The following is an 18,834-nucleotide window of genomic DNA, read 5'->3' as shown; positions in this document are numbered from 1 at the left end:
GGGTAACAAGCTCAAGAGCTTCTTCACATATCCCTTAGGAGTGAGATGACCCACAGTATCCCTTATTTCTTTCGTAACCAACGAAGATTACAGTAGAGTAGTGGTAAGCATGATGCTATTATGGCTTGGTGTTCCAGTGTCATTTCAGGTTGTGTACATTCTCTGATATTAAATGAACCTTTGATCTGTGAGGAGACTGTAAATCCACCCGGTAGAATGTGTGCATTTTCTCCAGGTGCTCCAGTTTCCTTCCCCAATCCAAAGATGTGCTGGCTAGCAGGTTATTGTAAATTGTTCCAATAAATAATACAAATAAACAACTTACACTTTTCTCTAACAATCTGGCAGGTTAAATCACAGTGCATGATGTGACTGCTATGCTGAGGGTGCACAGATTTACAAGTTTGTTTGGTCTAGAACATTTTAACTTAGGCCTGGTTTACATTGAACAGAGGGAGTCGAGGGTGAATTTATTAGAAAGGTATAGAACGATAAAAGATCTCAAATAAATGAGACAGGTCTATTTCCCTTTGTACAGGAGTGAAAAGCTGCATAGTACAACTCTCAGTTGGAGACATGCCATGACCTGCTTCAGCCTATGCTGGGATTACATTGTGGAGCTTCTGTTATTCACACCAACTTAACGGGGTTAACGGGGTGCTGTGTACATACATCTACTGATGTTTCTGGACACATCTTCAGTGACGTTCCTGGAATCATCGGGTGTTTGGGGTCTTTCAATATCATACAACCTCCTCCAGGTGACCCAGCCAGGGCTGATCAGACCCCAGCTTGTGTAGATGGCTAGCTACTTATGACTAAATGGGTGAAATGGGTAAATGGTCTCCACATCTGATTCCATGAGCACACCCAAACAAAAAGTGATCAGGTCCAAGGTGGTCACAACATTCAAAAAAAAAATCTGGAAAGGTACATAGATCAGAAAGATTTAGCAACATACAAGTCCATAAGACAGAGGAGCAGAATTGGACCATTCAGCCCATTGATACTGCTCCACCATTCCATCATGACTGAATTATTCTCCCTCTCAACCCCACTCTCCTGTCTTCTCATAACCTTTGAGGCTCTGACTAATCAAGAACCTATCAACCTTGACTTTAGATATACCCAATGACTTGGTTTCCACAGCTGTCTGTGGCAATGAATTCCACAGGCTCCCCATTCTCTGGCTAAAACAATTCCTGCTCATCTTTGCTCTAATGGGCCAAACAAAGTTGAACAGGTAGAATTTTGGTCAGTGTGGACATTGGGCTTGGAAACTATTTGTTGTAGGGTAGGAAGAGACTGTGGAGAATTATGCCTTAAGAGTACAAAGCAGAAATTACACCCAGAACTTAAACCCAGTTAGAAGTACAAGGTGTTCTCAATGGTAAGGAAGGCTAATATAATGTCAGCATTCATTTCAAGAGGACTAGAATATAAAAGCAAGGCTGTAATGTTGAGGCATGGGTCAGATCACAGCGCTAAGCAGTATTGCACCCATAATGTACTGTCTCAGTACTTTTATATTTGTGTGCTGTAGCACTTACTTTTTATTCAGTTATTTTGTAAATAACACTATTCTTTGCATTTCTGGTTAGATGCTAACTGCATTTCATTGGCTTTGTATCTGTACTCGGCCCAATGACAATAAAGTTGAATCTAATCTAATCATACTTGCAAGTACTGTGAGTAATTATCTAAGAAAGGACGTGCTTGTATTGGAGAGGGTCCAATATACTCATTAGAGTTTAGAAAAAGGATCTCATTGAAACCTATCAAACATTGAAAGGCCTAAAGTAGACAACGACAGCACATATCCTATAGTTGGGGAGCTTTGGACCAGAGGGCACAGCCTCAGAAGAGAGGGACATCCCTTTAAAACAGCGAGGAGGAGGAGGAATTTGTTCAGCTAGTGGGTAGTTATTCTGTAGAATTCATTGCCATTGATCCTTACACAAGGAGTGACTTCTGGTTTGGTCATCGGCTGCTTGACCATGGTTTTCGGTTGGGTGCCGGACACTCCGGAGAGATTTAGCGGGGGGCGGGCACCTGGCGCTCGGTCAGGGGCCGTGGTCAAATGGTCGGCGACTTCGCCCGGCTCCCTCACCGGACTTAGTCTGGTGAGGAGGGTGTGAGGACACCCAGCAGGACTAAAAAACAAGACCTGACAAACGGCGGATGAGCTCGTGAGCCAACGGCCATCTTCCGTGGAAGAGATTAAAGCCTCACCACATATCTACGAATCATATGCTATGCACCTAGTTAGAAGAGACATGATGAACTTGGGCTCTGCACCGTGTGCCTTGACCTGCCCAAGGAAGGGCCGAGCTCGAAGAAGCGGCCGTGGCTGGAGGCTGACATGGCCTCGGGCTCGAGTTCGGCAGGGGTGGCAGTGGGCGGTGCCAAGGCAGCCAGCGAGAACAAACTGGAGGAGAGGCTGTACTCGGTGCTGTCGCAAGATCGAAGAAGATGGAGGTGCATAGCCGCCAACCCCAGATTCGGGACGGCACCCACTGACTGTCAGATCTAGAGGCCAAGTCATTGGGTATACTTAAAGTGAAGGTTGGTAGGCTCTTGATGAGTTTGGGTGTCAAAGATGATGGGGTGAATATGGGTTAATGGGATTGAGAGGGATATTAAGTGGGCCATGATTGAATAGCAGAGGCAAATGGCTTAATTTTGCTATGTCTTATCAATGTAAATCACAAACCTCAAGTATAAATGATTGAGCAACTCAGGACAGGGGTTCAGGAATTCCAACAAAGATTTTATTACTGTCCATCTCTCTTTTGTAGTCAGCAATTTCAGAAAACTAAACCATGAAGGAAATAAAATCAACAGTTCGACAGGGTTCTAATCCATAAGCAGTCCTCAGAAATTACAGGAGACAGCTTGCAGTATTTTTTTTCTCTTCAACAGTTGCTAGGTCCTGTGAGCTCCAGGAGGTACTGACTCCCTCCCTGGTATCACACCCAATGTTTACTGACCATGAAGGAATTGGCTCTTTCCACAGCAGTTACTAACCTAGGTGCACAGCCCCTGTAGGGATTACAGAATAGCACAGGGAGAGCAAGGGCAGGAGGTGGATTGACAAAAGAGAATTGCAAAAGAAAAGGAGGCTATGAGGAGACAGAAACAGGGAATCTCCAGAGAATGCAGATGCTGAAATTTGGAGGAACAATCTGCAGGAGGTACCAAGGTGTTCAAACAGCATCTGTGGTGTAGGAATGGACCAGTCAACATTTCAGATTGAGACCTTTCGTCTGGATGGACAGAAAGGAGGTGGTCAGAGGTAAGGGGAAGTGGAAGGACAAGAACCAGCAGGTGATAGGTGGATCCAGGAAGTGGGAAGTGAGAAGCATTTGGAGGGGAGTGGAAAAGTCAACAGAAGCCAGGAGGTGGGAGGAGGATGCAACAAAGGACTGCAGGAGATGGAATCTGGTAGGAAGAGAAGGTAGAGCATGGAATCGAATGAAGAAGGTGGGGAGGGCAGTTGGGAACAGTCAGGAGAGGAGGGACTGGTTAATCTCTTCCACCAGACAGGGGCACTGATAACTGTCACACAAGAATTCTGCAAAGATCTGGGGCACCTAGAGATGGTTTCCGGTAGAAAAACTGAACCCAAGCATGTCTGACAGAGGTTTCAATTTCCAAATATGAATTAGCTTTGAAGGCAAAACATTCCCAGTGGATTTTACAACAAAGAAACCCATGGAAGACAAACCAAAGTGGAGGGTGTTGGGGGAAAATTGTTGTGGTGTGTACAGCTGACACCCACCCCTTCTCTCCTCTCCCATGGGTGCACCAACTTGCAGGGAACATCCACGAGTCCCTCCAACCTCATGAAGGCCAGGTGAGTTTAAGGCTTTTTAAACTGAACAATGCAAAGACAGGAACTGTCAGTTCTACTCCACCCTGAATCGTACATTCAAGTATTGTCCTGGCGGCGTGAGGTCTAGCTCTCCAGCTCTGGAACGCTCCTGCGAGGAAAAACACAGAAGTCAGACAGCACACTGTCCACCATCCAGAGAGACTGGTCTGACTGCTCTGGTCATGGACCCCAGCTGTTATCCCCGGACCTCACTTTGTAAACTGAAAACTGTGTTCGTACCCCTCCCAGTCCTCATTCATCTCCCTCTTCGCCTTCAGCCCTTCCAACCTTTCACCTAGTCCACCCACTCCCAGTTCTTCCATCCACTCCCCCCCCCCACCCCACAATCGCCATGCAACACCCTCCAGGTCATCCTACAAACACCATACCTTGTCTCTAAATTACTGTCCATCCTCTCCACACACCCTCCAGGTTGGTACATGCGTCTGGATGCATTCGTGCACCAACAGCGTACGTGACTAAAGCTATGGCAATTACTGACACTGTGCCATTGACAGGAGCAATTTCAGCCAAACTGCAAGTGAGGGACTGAGGAGCAGCCCCCACTAAGGCAGGATTGCTAGCCGATCAGTCAACCTGTCATGTGTCTGGAGGCGATAACATTGGAGGGAGAGCCAAACAATCGGAAACATTCCTCACAGGAGGACAGGCTAACTAGACACTATTAAAGTGAGATACACAAAGTATACACAAAGGGTGGTGTGAGAAAGAGCTCAAATGTGTGGGACTTTTGAAATTGAGGGACTAAGAGCAGACCTGAGTTTGAGATACCTTGGAGAAATGGGAATTAATGGTCCAAGAGAAACGTATCCTTGACAGCGACAGCTCCTGAGCTGGTGATGATGGAGGGCTCTGGAACAGATCACAGACATAGGCCATGAGGAAGTTCTGCAGCAGGTTTGTCCAGAAACTGTGACAAAGGTATGGAGGTGGGGACCTTCTCAATAATAGAGCCCTCTTGTCACACATGAGGCTGCCCAGCCAACAGTAACATGCCCTATGACCATCCACCTATTTCCTGCCCTCCAGTACTTACACCCTTTGTAAATTCTGCCTTCATTTAATTCATTATATCTCAGCACCAAGGTGGGGCTTTGGACTCCCGTCTTCCCATTACAAGAGCAGGCCTGTGGGTTGTTCCTCAGCCCTCTTCCATACTCAATGTACACAGGGGCCTGCTAACATGTTTAAAGTTCTCAAATTCCGAGCCGCAGGAGTCTAGCACAAACTTGGATTTATCACTCTTGAACTGCAGCCACTCCCCAGCGCAATATTGCCCACTATGGGTGGGTAGGTTTCCTCATCCCTGTCACTTTGATTTCCATAAGATCTTCAGACATAGGAGCAGAAATAGGCCATTATTCCTCTCAAACCCATTCTCTGTAAGAATTTCCCTACACTGTGAGTGGGAAACAGCACCAAAAAAGGGGTTACAGTGTTAACACAAGGGGAAAGATGTAAAAAAAAAAGGACCCAATTTTTCTCACGTAGATGTTGGTGTATGTATGGAAGAAACTGCCAGAGGAAGTGGTTGAGGGGGGTACAATGAAAGACGCTTGGACAGCTACATGGATAGGAATGCACTAAAAATGGCATGGACAGACATGGGCAAATGGGACAAGCTTAAGTGGGCACTATGTTCAGCACTAACGAGATGGACTGTAAGGGCTAATCTGTGCTGTACTGCTCTATGACTATGTACCGGTTATGATTCAATGGGACTTCTTGTCATTCTTGAGTTTCGAGAGATACGCGAGTTCATATCATCCTGCAATATCCTCCTCTAACCCTTGTCTCACACAGGAAGCTGCGAGAAGTGGACATAGCCTAATCCATCATGATCACAGCCCTCCCAACACTGATTGTATGTACAGGGGACCCTGCCTCAAGAAGCCAGCATCATTAAGGACTGCAACCATTTGGCTCACCCCTACCATCTGGCAGGAGGTACAGAAGCCTGAAGTCTCACACCACAAGGTTCAGGAACAGTGACTTCCCTTCAACCATTTGGTTCTTGAAACAACCTGTACAACCCTAACCCTATCAGCAACTGAACACCACAAACCACCTCTTACAGTGTGCAATTTGTACGAATACCTTATTCGCATGATAGTATAGGATTTATATAACTACAAGAAATTTTGCAGATGCTGGAAATCCAAAGCAACACACACAAAGTAATGGAGGAACTCAGCAGGTCAGGCAGCACCCATGAAAATGAACAAACTGTTGACATTTCAGGCCAAGACTCCTTCTTCAGGATGTTACAAGGAAGAACACGATTCCACAGAAGGTGGTAGGATGTTGCCTGGGACGGAATGTTTCAGTTATAAGGAGACTGAATATGCTGGGTTTGTTTTCAATGGAGTACAGAAGATGGAAGGGGAAACTGTTCGAGGTATGGAATGCAAGGGCACTCCTCAGTCTCCTACTCTCCAAGGAAAAAAGTCCTAGCCTACCCAACCTCTCCCTCAGGCCCTCAATTCTTGGCAACATTTTGTAAACCTTCTTTGTACTCTTTCCAGCTTAAACATATTTCCTCTTAGAGGGCGACCTGGGCAGCATAGTAGTGTAGGGGTTAGCACAACACTTTACAGTACAGGGGACCTGGGTTCAATTCCCACTGCTGCCTGTAAGGAGTTCGTACTTTCCCCCTGTGACCAAGTAGATTTCATCTGTATGCTCTGGTTTCCTCCCACAGTCCAAAGACATACCAGTTAGTAGGAAATTGATCAAAGTAAATTGTCCCATGATCAAGCTCAGATTAAAACTGGGAGATTGCTTGGTGGTGTGGCTCAAAGGGCGAATTCCATGCTGTATTTTAATAAGTAAAACACCCCAGCTATGACCTCACCAATATTGTGTACAACTCCACATTTAACTCATATTCCGGCTGGCCTGACTGATGAAGGCCGGCGTGCCAAACACCTTCTCCATCACCCCGTCTACCCGTGACACCATATTTGACGAACTATATATTTCTACTCCCAGGTCCCTCTGTAATACACACAACATGGTAGCATAGCAGTCAGCATTACACTTTACAGTGCAGCAGTCACTAATTGGGGTTCAATTCTCACTGCTATCCGTAAGCACATTCTCCCTGTGACCACATGGAATTCCTCCGAATGCTCCCGTTTCCTCCCACATTCTAAAGATGTACAGGTTGGCATTAAGTTGTGGGCATGCCATGTTGGCACTGGAAGCATGGTGGCACTTGCAGGCAGCACCAAGCATATTCTTGGACTGTGTTGAAAGTTGATGCAAATAACACAGTTTAACGCATGTTTCAATGTGTATATGGCAACCAAAGCTAATGTTTATCTTTTATTTTTAAGGATAAAGAGGCTGTTAACTTTTCACTGGATAGGCCAGGAAACACCTTTTCAGAGACAAAGTTAGCCAGACTTTTTCACTCAGAGGGTTGAAGGTCTCTGAAATTCCCTCCCCAAAGTACTGTGGGCGCTCAGTCAACAGGTCCACTTTAGGAGACACAAAGTGATACAGAAGGTAATGGGTGACTGGGTGAGAAAGGGAGGAGTCTTAAAAGTTAAAATGATTCTAAATACTGCAATAAATTTCATTTTATTTAGAGAATCAACACTTTAACAGGCTGAGGGGACATAAGAGCAGAATTAGGCTATTTGGGCCCATCAAATTTGCTCCACCATTCCATCATGCTAATTTGTTATCCCCCTCAACCCCATGCTCCTGCCTTCTCCCCTAACCTTTGATGCCCTTACTAATCAGGAAACTATCAACCTCTGCTTTACATATACCCAATGACTTGGCCTCCAGAGCCTTCTGTTGCAATGAACTCACAGATTCACAACCCCCGGCTAAAGAAATTCCTCCTCTTCTCTGTTCTGCTATCATTGTGCCTTCTGATCTGCAGCTCACTCACTATAAGAAACATTCTCTCCATGTCCACTCTAACCAGAACTTTCAATATTCAGTAGGTTTCAATGAGATCCCCCCCCACCTTGTTTTACTAAGCTCTCACAAAATGCAATATTTAAATGAGCACTACCCAATTACACTCAATAGACAATAGGTGCAGGAGTAGGCCATGCAGCCCTTCGAGCCAGCACCGCCATTCACTGTGATCATGGCTGATTATCCACAATCAGTATCCTGTTCCTGCCTTCCTCCCATATCCCTTGACTCTGCTATCTTTAAGAGCTCTATCTAACCGTTTCTTGAAAGAATCTAGAGAACTGGCCTCCACTGGCATTCCACAGATCCACAACCCTCTGTGTAAAAAAATTTTTCCTCAACTCCATTCTAAATGGTCTACCCTTTATTCTTAAACTGTGGCCGCTGGTTCTGAACTCCCCCAACATTGGGAACATGTTTCCTGCTTCTAGCGTGTCCAATCCCTTAATAATCTTAAATGTTTCAATCAGATCCCTTCTCATCCTTCTAAATTCCAGTGTGTACAAGCCCAGTCGCTCCAATCTTTCAACATATAACATTCCCACCATCCCAGTGAACTCATGCTGCACTCCCTCCATAGCAAGAATATCCTTCCTCAAATTTGGAGACCAAAACTGCACACAATACTCCAGGTGGGGTCTCAGCAGGGCCTTGTACAACTGCAGAAGGACCTCTTTGCTCCTATACTCAATTCCCCTTGTTATGAAGGCCAACATGCCATTAGCTTTCTTCACCACCTGCTGTACCTGTATGCTCTCTTTCAGTGACTGATGAACAAGGACACCCAGATCTCGTTATACTTCCCCTTTTTCCTAACTTGACACCATTCAGATAGTAATCTGCCTTCCTGGTCTTGCCACTAAAGTGGATGACCTCACATTTATCCACATTAAACTGCATCTGCCCACTCACCCAACCTGTCCAAGTCACCCTGCATTCTCATAACATCCTCCTCACATCAAGTTACCGATTACCCATTAACTCAGTCTTTGGAATGCTGGAGGAAACCAGAGCACCCGGAGGAAACCCACGTGGTCATGGAGAGAGCATACATATTCCTTACAGTGAAGGAGTATGTACACTAGCATGAATTGAACCCAGGTCGCTGCACTATAATAGAGTTACACTAATCTCAATGCTACCGTACTACTCCAATGTTCAACACAGAAAGAGCAGTAGAGTAAAATGTCAGGCAGAGGATCAGCCATGATCCCATTGAACTGCGGCGAGAATTTGCAAGATTGATTGATGTTTACAATACCTGAGTGACTCTGCTGAGGAACTGATGGCTGTGGTTGTACACTTCCTGCAGGCACTTCAGAGACTGAGCCTCCATCCACGCCACCAGTGACAGCATTCTAAACCAGACAAAGCAGGTCAGTAGATAGCAGACTGCTCAACACAAAAAACAGTTTGCATAGAGTTCTCACATCACTACCCCAAAAATAGCTGCACAGATATCTCACTTATTGCTCAGGATTCATTCCCAGGACCAAGATTGCTAGTCCACACCCAGTGGCCCCTTTATTATGTACACCTGCTCATTAATCCAAATATTAATCAGCCAATCATATGGCAGCAACTCAAAGCATAAAAGCATGTAGGCATGGTCAAGAGATTCAGTTGTTGCTCAGACCAAACATGAGAATGGGGAAGAAATGTGATCAAAGGGACTTTAATCATGGAATAATTGTTGGTGACAGAGAAGGTGGTTTGAGTATCTCAGAAGCTGCTGACCTCCTGGGATTTTCAGGCACAACAGTTTACAGAGAATGGTAAACTGTGAGGGATAGTTGCATGGACAAAAATGCCTTGTTAATGAGAGAGGTCAGAGCAGGATGGTCAGACTGGTTCAAGCTGACAGGAAGATGGCAGCCACTCAAATAACCATACATTACAACAGTCACGTGCAGAAGAGCATCTCTGAATACACAACATGTCAAACCTTGAAGGAGATGAGTTACAGCAGCAAATGACCACACTGGGTTCCACTCCTATACCTAATAAAGTGGCCACTGAATGTACATCAGCTATGGATGTGGAAAAGCTCCACAGGAAGTCAAGGTCAGAGGGTCATGAAAATAGAGCATTTGGCTCAAGGTGCTAATTCACTGACTGGTGAAGGGTCTCAACCCAACATGTTGACTGTCTTCTCCACCCCCCACCTCCCCCCGCCACTGCTCCCAATAGGTACTTCTTGACCCGCTGAGTTCCTCCAGCAGATTGTTTATTGCTGCAGATTCTAGCATCCACAACCTCACGCCTTAACTCCTGACACATTAACCTATCCAATTACTGGCCGAATCTGTGAGACAATATAGATCACTTCACAAAACTACAGGTACTGCAGCACTGGTAAACACAATCCTTTACTGAACTGTCACTGATCCAGTACCTATTCCACACTCACTACAGGCTGGAGAATTTAAGTAATTTCTTTTCTTTTTCTGGTATCTCTTTCCCCTAAGAGAAATACATGTCTCCTGGGCCAAGAGCTTTGTTAAGGATAACCATTCTGCTGTGTTCACGTGTACTGAGGCAACGGAGGTGGCAAGGAGATTTACAGGGAGTACATCAGACAGGAGAGGGACCAGTAAAAGTCAGGCACATTGAGTTCCTTAACTTCACTGGAAAGATGTGTCGAAAATTTTCAAGTTTTGAGTAGAGTGCATTGAATATCAACAGCACACTAGTAAGCACCTCTAACCCCCTCCCATTGGTCCGTCCTCTAGCACCCTCCACCCCCCCTGAACATTCTCACTGATTGCTTCGAGGGTAATATAGCTCCTTACCCTCTCTGCTGCCTACCCTTCACTGGATGCTGTCCCCTCATTGCAGAGAGCAAATTCATGCCCACCCCGTATGAAGATGTTATGATGCTGGAGGTGGGTACCCAAGGGCCGTGTAACTGGGAGTAGGTGTTAATGTACATTACCAGCAGCATTTGAAGGGATGTTGCCACAGTCTGGCCACTCGTGTCCAGTCCGTCTCCCACTGCAGCACCGTCATGATGAGCGCACTGCACTGCGTGTCCCAGCCGAACCAGTTCATCCCCAATGTTCACGTTCTGCACACACCAAACGGAAGAGCCTTTCAATAGTAACCCTAGAGTCACAAAGCACACAGGCCGTTCTCGCCCACCAAGTCTGAACGGACCATCAACCTGTTTACCTACCTCCTCTCGCTCTCTCCACATTCCCATCAACATCCTCCAGATTCTACTCCTTGTCCACACTAGAGGCACCACCACAGACATTCTCTCTTCTCCCCTCATTCATTAGGTGGACGACACAAAAGCCTTAAAGCATGTAATACCCCCAGGCTCAAGGACAGGGGTGGTATGATAGCTCAGCAATTAGCTTAATACTGTTACAGCACTACTGGTCACTGATCAGGGTTTGACTCCTACCACTGTAGAGAGTCTGTATGTTCTACCCGTGACCGCATGGGTTTCCTCCCACATTCCAAAGACGTATGGGTTAGGTTAGTGAGTTGTGAGCATACTACATTGGCAGTGACACCTGTGGGCAGCCCAGATGCAAACACAACTCACTGTATGTTTCCAAGCACATGTAACAAGTAAGATTAATCTTATCCTACTACTACTATGTATGAAAAATTTTTAAGAGTAAATTGGGGTCTTGACCTCATGATAACCTCGAGATGATCTTGTACCATACTATCTACCTGCACTCACTTTCTCATTACTTGTTACATTTTATTCTGCATGTTTATTGTTTAACCTCGTTCTCCCTCAATGCACTGTGTAATGATTTGACCTGCAAGGCAAGCTTTTCACTGTATCTTGGTTATATCTAACAATAACAGTCGCTAATCAGAGATCAGTAGTGAGCGAAGGTGTGACTCACCTATCAGTGAGTGTGCATTAAAAAGAAACACTTTGCGAGAGTTTCAGCATTTGAATAGCAGCTACAGATCGGGATTAATTTGCAAGTACAAATTAAAATAAGGCATGGGCAAGAGGAGTGGCCTTTATTGGAGTAGACAGTATTAAGAGTGGGGATTTTTAGGCCATCGAGGCCTCAGCAAGATGAGGCTTGAGTGAGAGAATGCGAAGTGGTGGGTAAATTTTCTCAGTTTCTTTATTGTTTCCTTCTTTATAATAGTTACTGCAGTAGGGTTGCCAGGCAGGATAATGGAATGCTCATCTTAAAAGATGTGGGAAGGCAGGGCAACCTCCAGCTACAGCTTCTAACACTCTGTGTTGAGGAGTTGAAGCTAGAACTCCTTAATACGGAGTTATTCTGATTCATTTGGGAGGGTGAGAGGGTGATAGACAGGACATAGAGAGAGGTGGTTACATCCAAGATTCAGGATGCAGGAAACTGGGTGACAGTCAGGAGATGAAAGGGTTTAAACCAGGGGTTGGCAAGCTTTTTGCCTCTGTGGGCCAGATCACGTATTAATGAGCGGGCAGTGGGCCAGATAAATGCCATAAAAAACTTGAAATATGGAAATTATCTATTTAAATACATCTAGTTATGTTTTGCTTCAAATTAATGAATAACACATGCTAGAAAATCACTTGTGCTTAAGGATGGCAATTAGTAATCAAAGAACTCAGTTTAGTTTTTCTGTCCCACCACTGCTAGTGCTCCATCAGTTGTGATGCCAATTAGCTTCGACACATTAAGTTTCATTTCTGACATTATTTTCAGCAAAGCTTCAAAAATGTCTGCTCCAGTAACCGTGTCCTTCATAGGAATTAATTGAATAAACTTCTAAAAATTTGAAAAGTTGAGGTCACTCCTCGCACAAACACTGCAAGTTGAGCAGTGTCTCTCAAGTCTGTACTCTCATCAAGTGCAATTGAAAAAAAATGCAATTCATTGCAGGCATCCCTTAAACAACTTTTAACATCTGCTGACATTTTTTCAACTCGCCGTGTGATCATTCTTACTGACAAGCTGATAGAAGCAAATAAAGATTTCTTCTCAGGACAAACAATATCCACCACTGCCAGTAAACATTCTTTGACAAACTCTCCATTTGTAAAAGGCTTCATCTTTCTGCTATCCATTTTGAGACTTCGTAGCTCGCACGAGTACTTCCTTCATTTTCACTGCTTTTTCAGCATTCAGCGTCTACCTTCCTGCGTTTTGCATTCATTGCCAATGGAATTTTTTTCTTTGATTTTATTTCGAAACGCGAGTTATTCAACGAGTATCATAGCACATGGACATACAGGTTTCCCCGGCCATCCGAAGGTAGAGCGTTCCTATGAAACGGTTCGTAAGTCGAAATGTCGTAAAGCGAAGAAGCAATTACCATTTATATGGGAAAATTTTGTGAGCGTTCGCAGACGCAAAAATAACCTACCAAATCATGCCAAATAACACATAAAACCTAAAATAACAGTAACATATAGTAAAAGCAGGAATGATATGATAAATACACAGCCTATATAAAGTAGAAATACTTTTCCACAATCATTACTGAACTGTTCTCTGGAGCGAAAATTTCACGCAAGCGCCGTCAGCAGAAAATCTCAAGCAAGCGCCGTCGGCAAAAACACGCGCAAGCACTCTCCAGTAACCTTTAAGCTATGAAGCTGCCAAATCATACCAAATAACACGTAAAAATACACAGCCGATATAAAGTAGAAATAATGTATGTACAGTGTAGTATCACGTACGGGAATCGGGACAGCGCCGAGCACACTGATGATGGTGTGTTAGACTGAGTCGGAGTTTGGGTGGTGCAGTGGCCCCCCCCCACCCTCCAGGCCGCTGAGCGATACATTGCTGCGAAGAACGCAGGGGTCCAGCGGTAGCCGGGAGGTACACAGCACATCTTTAAGGAAAAAGCCGAAACAAACATGCTAATTAATTAGGTGCCGCCCGTAATTGTCGGCCCAGATCAGTGCCGATTTCTGATTGCATCATCTCTGATCTGGGCCGACAATTACGTGTCGGCGGCACCTAATTAATTAGCATGTTTATTTCGGTTTTTTTCTTAAAGATGTGCTGTGTGCCTCCCGGCTACCTTTACATACTGCGCAAATCGGTATCGGTCCATGGCCTGGGGGTTGGGATGGTGGGACACTAGGGTGTCATCTCGTCGCCTGTTTCCATTAGAGCAGGCAGCTCATCTTCTCCTATGACTGCCCACCTCGATGTCGAAGGTCGAGGTTCGTTGTCTGCTGTGGCTGATGTGGAAGGCTTGCTTGACTGCTGAGCCTCGCGTATTTTTCTATCACACAGTTCTTTATTAAGAACTCAAACCATCCTGCAAATATCCCCTAAACCAACATACCCTTTCAAAATTAAAGTCATACTTTATCATTACTCATTCGGTTTCAATTGTTATCCTTTCTTCTTCCAATTGCATCAGCTCTTCATCTGTCAGTTCTTGGTGATGGGATGCCAAAACCTCTTCAACATCATCTTCGTCAACTTCCACAAGCCAAACTCACGTTGTCCTTACTTCGTTCACCATGATCAAAATGCTTAATTATGTCCAGTTTTACCGTAAGCGTAACACCCTTACGAGCTTTTTCAGGCTTTTCCGATACCATAGAACTCATCTTGCAAATGGCTGCTCGCAGGCTCGTCTTTACATCGAAACATAGAAAATAGGTGCAGGAGTAGGCCATTAGGCCCTTCGAGCCTGCACCACCATTTATTATGATCATGGCTGATCATCCAACTCAGAACCCCGCCCCAGCCTTCCCTCCATACCCCCTGATCCCCGCAGCCACAAGGGCCATATCTAACTCCCTCTTAAATATAGCCAATGAACTGGCCTCAACTGTTTCCTGTGGCAGAGAATTCCACAGATTCACCACTCTCTGTGTGAAGAAGTTTTTCCTCATCTCGGTCCTAAAAGGCTTCCCCTTTATCCTCAAACTAATCTTCCTGCATCTAGCCTGTCCAATCCCTTTAGGATTTTATACGTTTCAATCAGATCCCCCCTCAATCTTCTAAATTCCAATGAGTACAAGCCCAGTTCATCCAGTCTTTCTTCATATGAAAGTCCTGCCATCCCAGGAATCAATCTGGTGAACCTTCTTTGTACTCCCTCTACGGCAAGGATGTCTTTCCTCAGATTAGGGGACCAAAACTGCACACAATACTCCAGGTGTGGTCTCACCACGGCCTTGTACAACTGCAGTAGTACCTCCCTGCTCCTGTACTCGAATCCTCTCGCTATAAATGCCAGCATACCATTCGCCTTTTTCACCACCTGCTGTACCTGCATGCCCACTTTCAATGACTGGTGTATAATGACACCCAGGTCTCATTGCACCTCCCCTTTTCCTAATCGGCCACCATTCAGATAATAATCTGTTTTCCTATTTTTGCCACCAAAGTGGATAACTTCACATTTATCCACATTAAATTGCATCTGCCATGAATTTGCCCACTCACCCAACCTATCCAAGTCACTCTGCATCTTCTTAGCATCCTCCTCACAGCTAACACTGCCACCCAGCTTCGTGTCATCCGCAAACTTGGAGATGCTGCATTTAATTCCCTCATCCAAGTCATTAATATATATTGTAAACAACTGGGGTCCCAGCACTGAGCCTTGCGGTACCCCAGTAGTCACCGCCTGCCATCCTGAAAAGGTCCCGTTTATTCCCACTCTTTGCTTCCTGTCTGCTAACCAATTCTCCATCCACACCAATATCTTACCCCCAATACCGTGTGCTTTAAGTTTGCACACTAATCTCCTGTGCGAGACCTTGTCAAAAGCCTTTTGAAAATCCGAATATACCACATCCACTGGTTCTCCCCTATCCACTCTACTAGTTACATCCTCAAAAAATTCTATGAGATTCGCCAGACATGATTTTCCTTTCACAAATCCATGCTGACTTTGTCCGATGATTTCACCGCTTTCCAAATGTGCTGTTATCACATCTTTGATAACTGACTCCAGCAGTTTCCCCACCACCGACGTTAGGCTAACCGATCTATAATTCCCCGGTTTCTCTCTCCCTGCTTTTTTAAAAAATGGGGTTACATTAGCCACCCTCCAATCCTCAGGAACTAGTCCAGAATCTAACGAGTTTTAGACATAGACATAGACATAGAAAATAGGTGCAGGAGTAGGCCATTCGGCCCTTCGAGCCTGCACCGCCATTGATTATGATCATGGCTGATCATCCAACTCAGTTTTGAAAAATTATCACTAATGCATCCACTATTTCTTGGGCTACTTCCTTAAGCACTCTAGGATGCAGACCATCTGGCCCTGGGGATTTATCTGTCTTCAATCCCTTCAATTTACCTAACACCACTTCCCTACTAACATGTATTTCACTCAGTTCCTCCATCTCACTGGACCCTCTGTCCCCTACTATTTCTGGAAGATTATTTATGTCCTCCTTAGTGAAGACAGAACCAAAGTAATTATTCAATTGGTCTGCCATGTCCTTGCTCCCCATAATCAATTCACCTGTTTCTGTCTGTAGGGGACCTACATTTGTCTTTACCAGTCTTTTCCTTTTTACACATCTATAAAAGCTTTTACAGTCCATTTTTATGTTCCCTGCCAGTTTTCTCTCATAATCTTTTTTCCCCTTCCTAATTAAGCCCTTTGTCCTCCTCTGCTGGACTCTGAATTTCTCCCAGTCCTCAGGTGAGCCACTTTCTCTGGCTAATTTGTATGCTTCTTCTTTGGAATTGATACTATCCCTAATTTCTCGTCAGCCACGGGTGCACTACCTTCCTTGATTTATTCTTTTGCCAAACTGGGATGAACAAATGTTGTAGTTCATCCATGCAACCTTTAAATGCTTGCCATTGCATATCCACCGTCAATCCTTTAAGTGTCATTTGCCAGTCTATCTTAGCTAATTCACATCTCATACCTTCAAAGTTACCCCTCTTTAAGTTCAGAACCTTTGTTTCTGAATTAACTATGTCACTCTCCATCTTAATGAAGAATTCCACCATATTATCGTCACTCTTACCCAAGGGGCCTCTCACGACAAGATTGCTAATTAACCCTCCCTCATTGCTCAAAACCCAGTCCAGAATAGCCTGCTCTCTAGTTGGTTCCTCGACATGTTGGTTCAAAAAACCATCCCGCATACATTCCAAGAAATCCTCTTCCTCAGCACCTTTACCAATTTGGTTCACCCAATCTACATGTAGATTGAAGTCACCCATTATAACTGCTGTTCCTTTATTGCACACATTTCTAATTTCCTGTTTAATACCATCTCCGACCTCACTACTACTGTTAGGTGGCCTATACACAACTCCCACCAGCGTCTTCTGCCCCTTAGTGTTACGCAGCTCTACCCATATCGATTCCACATCTTCCCGGCTTATGTCCTTCCTTTCTATTGCGTTAATCTCTTCTTTAACCAGCAACGCCACCCCACCTCCCCTTCCTTCATATCTATCCCTCCTGAATATTGAATATCCCTGAACATTGAGCTCCCATCCTCGGTCACCCTGGAGCCATGTCTCTGTGATCCCAACTATATCATAATCATTAATAACAATCTGCACTTTCAATTCATCCACCTTATTACGAATGCTCCTTGCATTGACACACAAAGCCTTCAGGCGCTCTTTTACAACTCTCTTAGCCCTTATACAATTATGTTGAAAAGTGGCCCTTTTTAATGCTTGCCCTGGATTTGTCGGCCTGCCACTTTTACTTTTCTCCTTAGTACTTTTTGCTTCTACCCTCACTTTACACCCCTCTGTCTCTCTGCACTGGTTCCCATCCCCCTGTTGTGAACTAACCTCCTCACGCCTAGTCTCTTTAATTTGATTCCCACCCCCCAACCATTCGAGTTTAAAGTCACCTCAGTAGCCCTTGCCAATCTCCCTGCCAGGATATTGGTCCCCCTAGGATTCAAGTGTAACCCGTCCTTTTTGTACAGGTCACGCCTGCGCCAAAAGAGGTCCCAATGATCCAAAAACTTGAATCCCTGCCCCCTGCTCCAATCCCTCAGCCACACATTTATCCTCCACCTCATCGCATTCCTACTCTCACTGTTGCGTGGCACAGGCAGTAATCCCAAGATTACTACCTTTGCGGTCCTTTTTCTCAACTCCCTTCCTAGCTCCCTATATTCTCCTTTCAGGACCTCATCCCTTTTCCTACCTATGTCATTGGTACCTATATGTACCACGACCTCTGGCTCCTCACCCTCCGACTTCAGGATATCTTGGACACGATCAGAAATATCCCGGACCCTGGCACCAGGGAGGCAAACTACCATCCGGGTCTCTGGACTGCGTCCACAGAATCGCCTATCTGACCCCCTTACTATCGAGTCCCCTATCACAACTGCCCTCCTCTTCCTTGCCCTACCCTTCTGAGCTATAGGGCCAGACTCTGTGCCGGAGGCACGGCCACTGTCGCTTCCCCCGGGTAAGCTGTCCCCCCCAACAGTACTCAAACAGGAGTACCTATTGTTAAGGGGCACAGCCACCGGGGTACTCCCTATTACCTGACTCTTCCCCTTCCCCCTCCTAACCATGAACCACTTGTCTGCCTCCCGTGGCCCCGGCGTGACCACCTGCCTGCAACTCCTCTCTATCAACTCCTCACTCTCCCTGACCAGAAGAAGGTCATCGAGCTGCAGCTCCAGTTCCGTAACGCGAGAAGCAATGCCTGCGAGAATCCGGGGGAGAGCGGCTGCTCGGAGCGTGCTCTCCTTTTATCGCACGCTGAATTTTTTTTTCGTAACAGTGAAAACACCTTCTGAAAGTGAAAATAGGGTACTAATGTAGGTCTTTCTTAACAGTGAGGTTTCATAAAGCGAACGTTCGAAAAGCAGGGGACACCTGTATCTGGATATCTAGCATGGATTTCTTGTTAAAACAGTGATGCTGTTTTTGTTTACAAATTTGAACAATTCCATCTGAAAACCTGTGCATGCACGGAGAGTATCTAATACATATTAATAGGGTAGTCTGCCTTCCCGTCATTCGTATATACCGGTGTTTGGTTTGGAACAAAACGGAACCTGGAGCCAGTGTAACAAGACGCCATCCATCCATGTCCATCAG

At 45.2% G+C, this 18,834-nt stretch overlaps 1 protein-coding gene across 6 annotated transcripts in view; it reads right to left on the bottom strand.

The window, feature by feature from the left end:
- Positions 1-2,755: 2,755 nt before the first annotated feature.
- tdrkh (tudor and KH domain containing) overlaps positions 2,756-18,834 on the bottom strand; it is a 42,896-nt gene continuing 26,817 nt past the window's right edge. For 5 of the 6 annotated variants that reach the window (XM_063041687.1, XM_063041689.1, XM_063041685.1 and 2 more), the window contains 4 exons: positions 10,767-10,898; positions 9,093-9,189; positions 4,667-4,747; positions 2,756-3,983 (listed from right to left, as the gene is read on the bottom strand). In XM_063041687.1, the coding sequence (XP_062897757.1) occupies positions 4,683-4,747; positions 9,093-9,189; positions 10,767-10,898 (294 nt within the window). In that variant the 3' untranslated portion in view covers positions 2,756-3,983; positions 4,667-4,682. The remainder of the gene's footprint in view (positions 3,984-4,666; positions 4,748-9,092; positions 9,190-10,766; positions 10,899-18,834) is intronic. The other variant, XM_063041688.1, reaches the window with a different exon arrangement.

The sequence above is a fragment of the Mobula hypostoma genome, chromosome 2 (genome assembly GCF_963921235.1).
Source record: "Mobula hypostoma chromosome 2, sMobHyp1.1, whole genome shotgun sequence".
Taxonomy (NCBI): domain Eukaryota; kingdom Metazoa; phylum Chordata; class Chondrichthyes; order Myliobatiformes; family Myliobatidae; genus Mobula; species Mobula hypostoma.
Note: the sequence above shows the minus strand (reverse complement) of the source record. Positions and strands in the feature narration are given on the sequence as shown.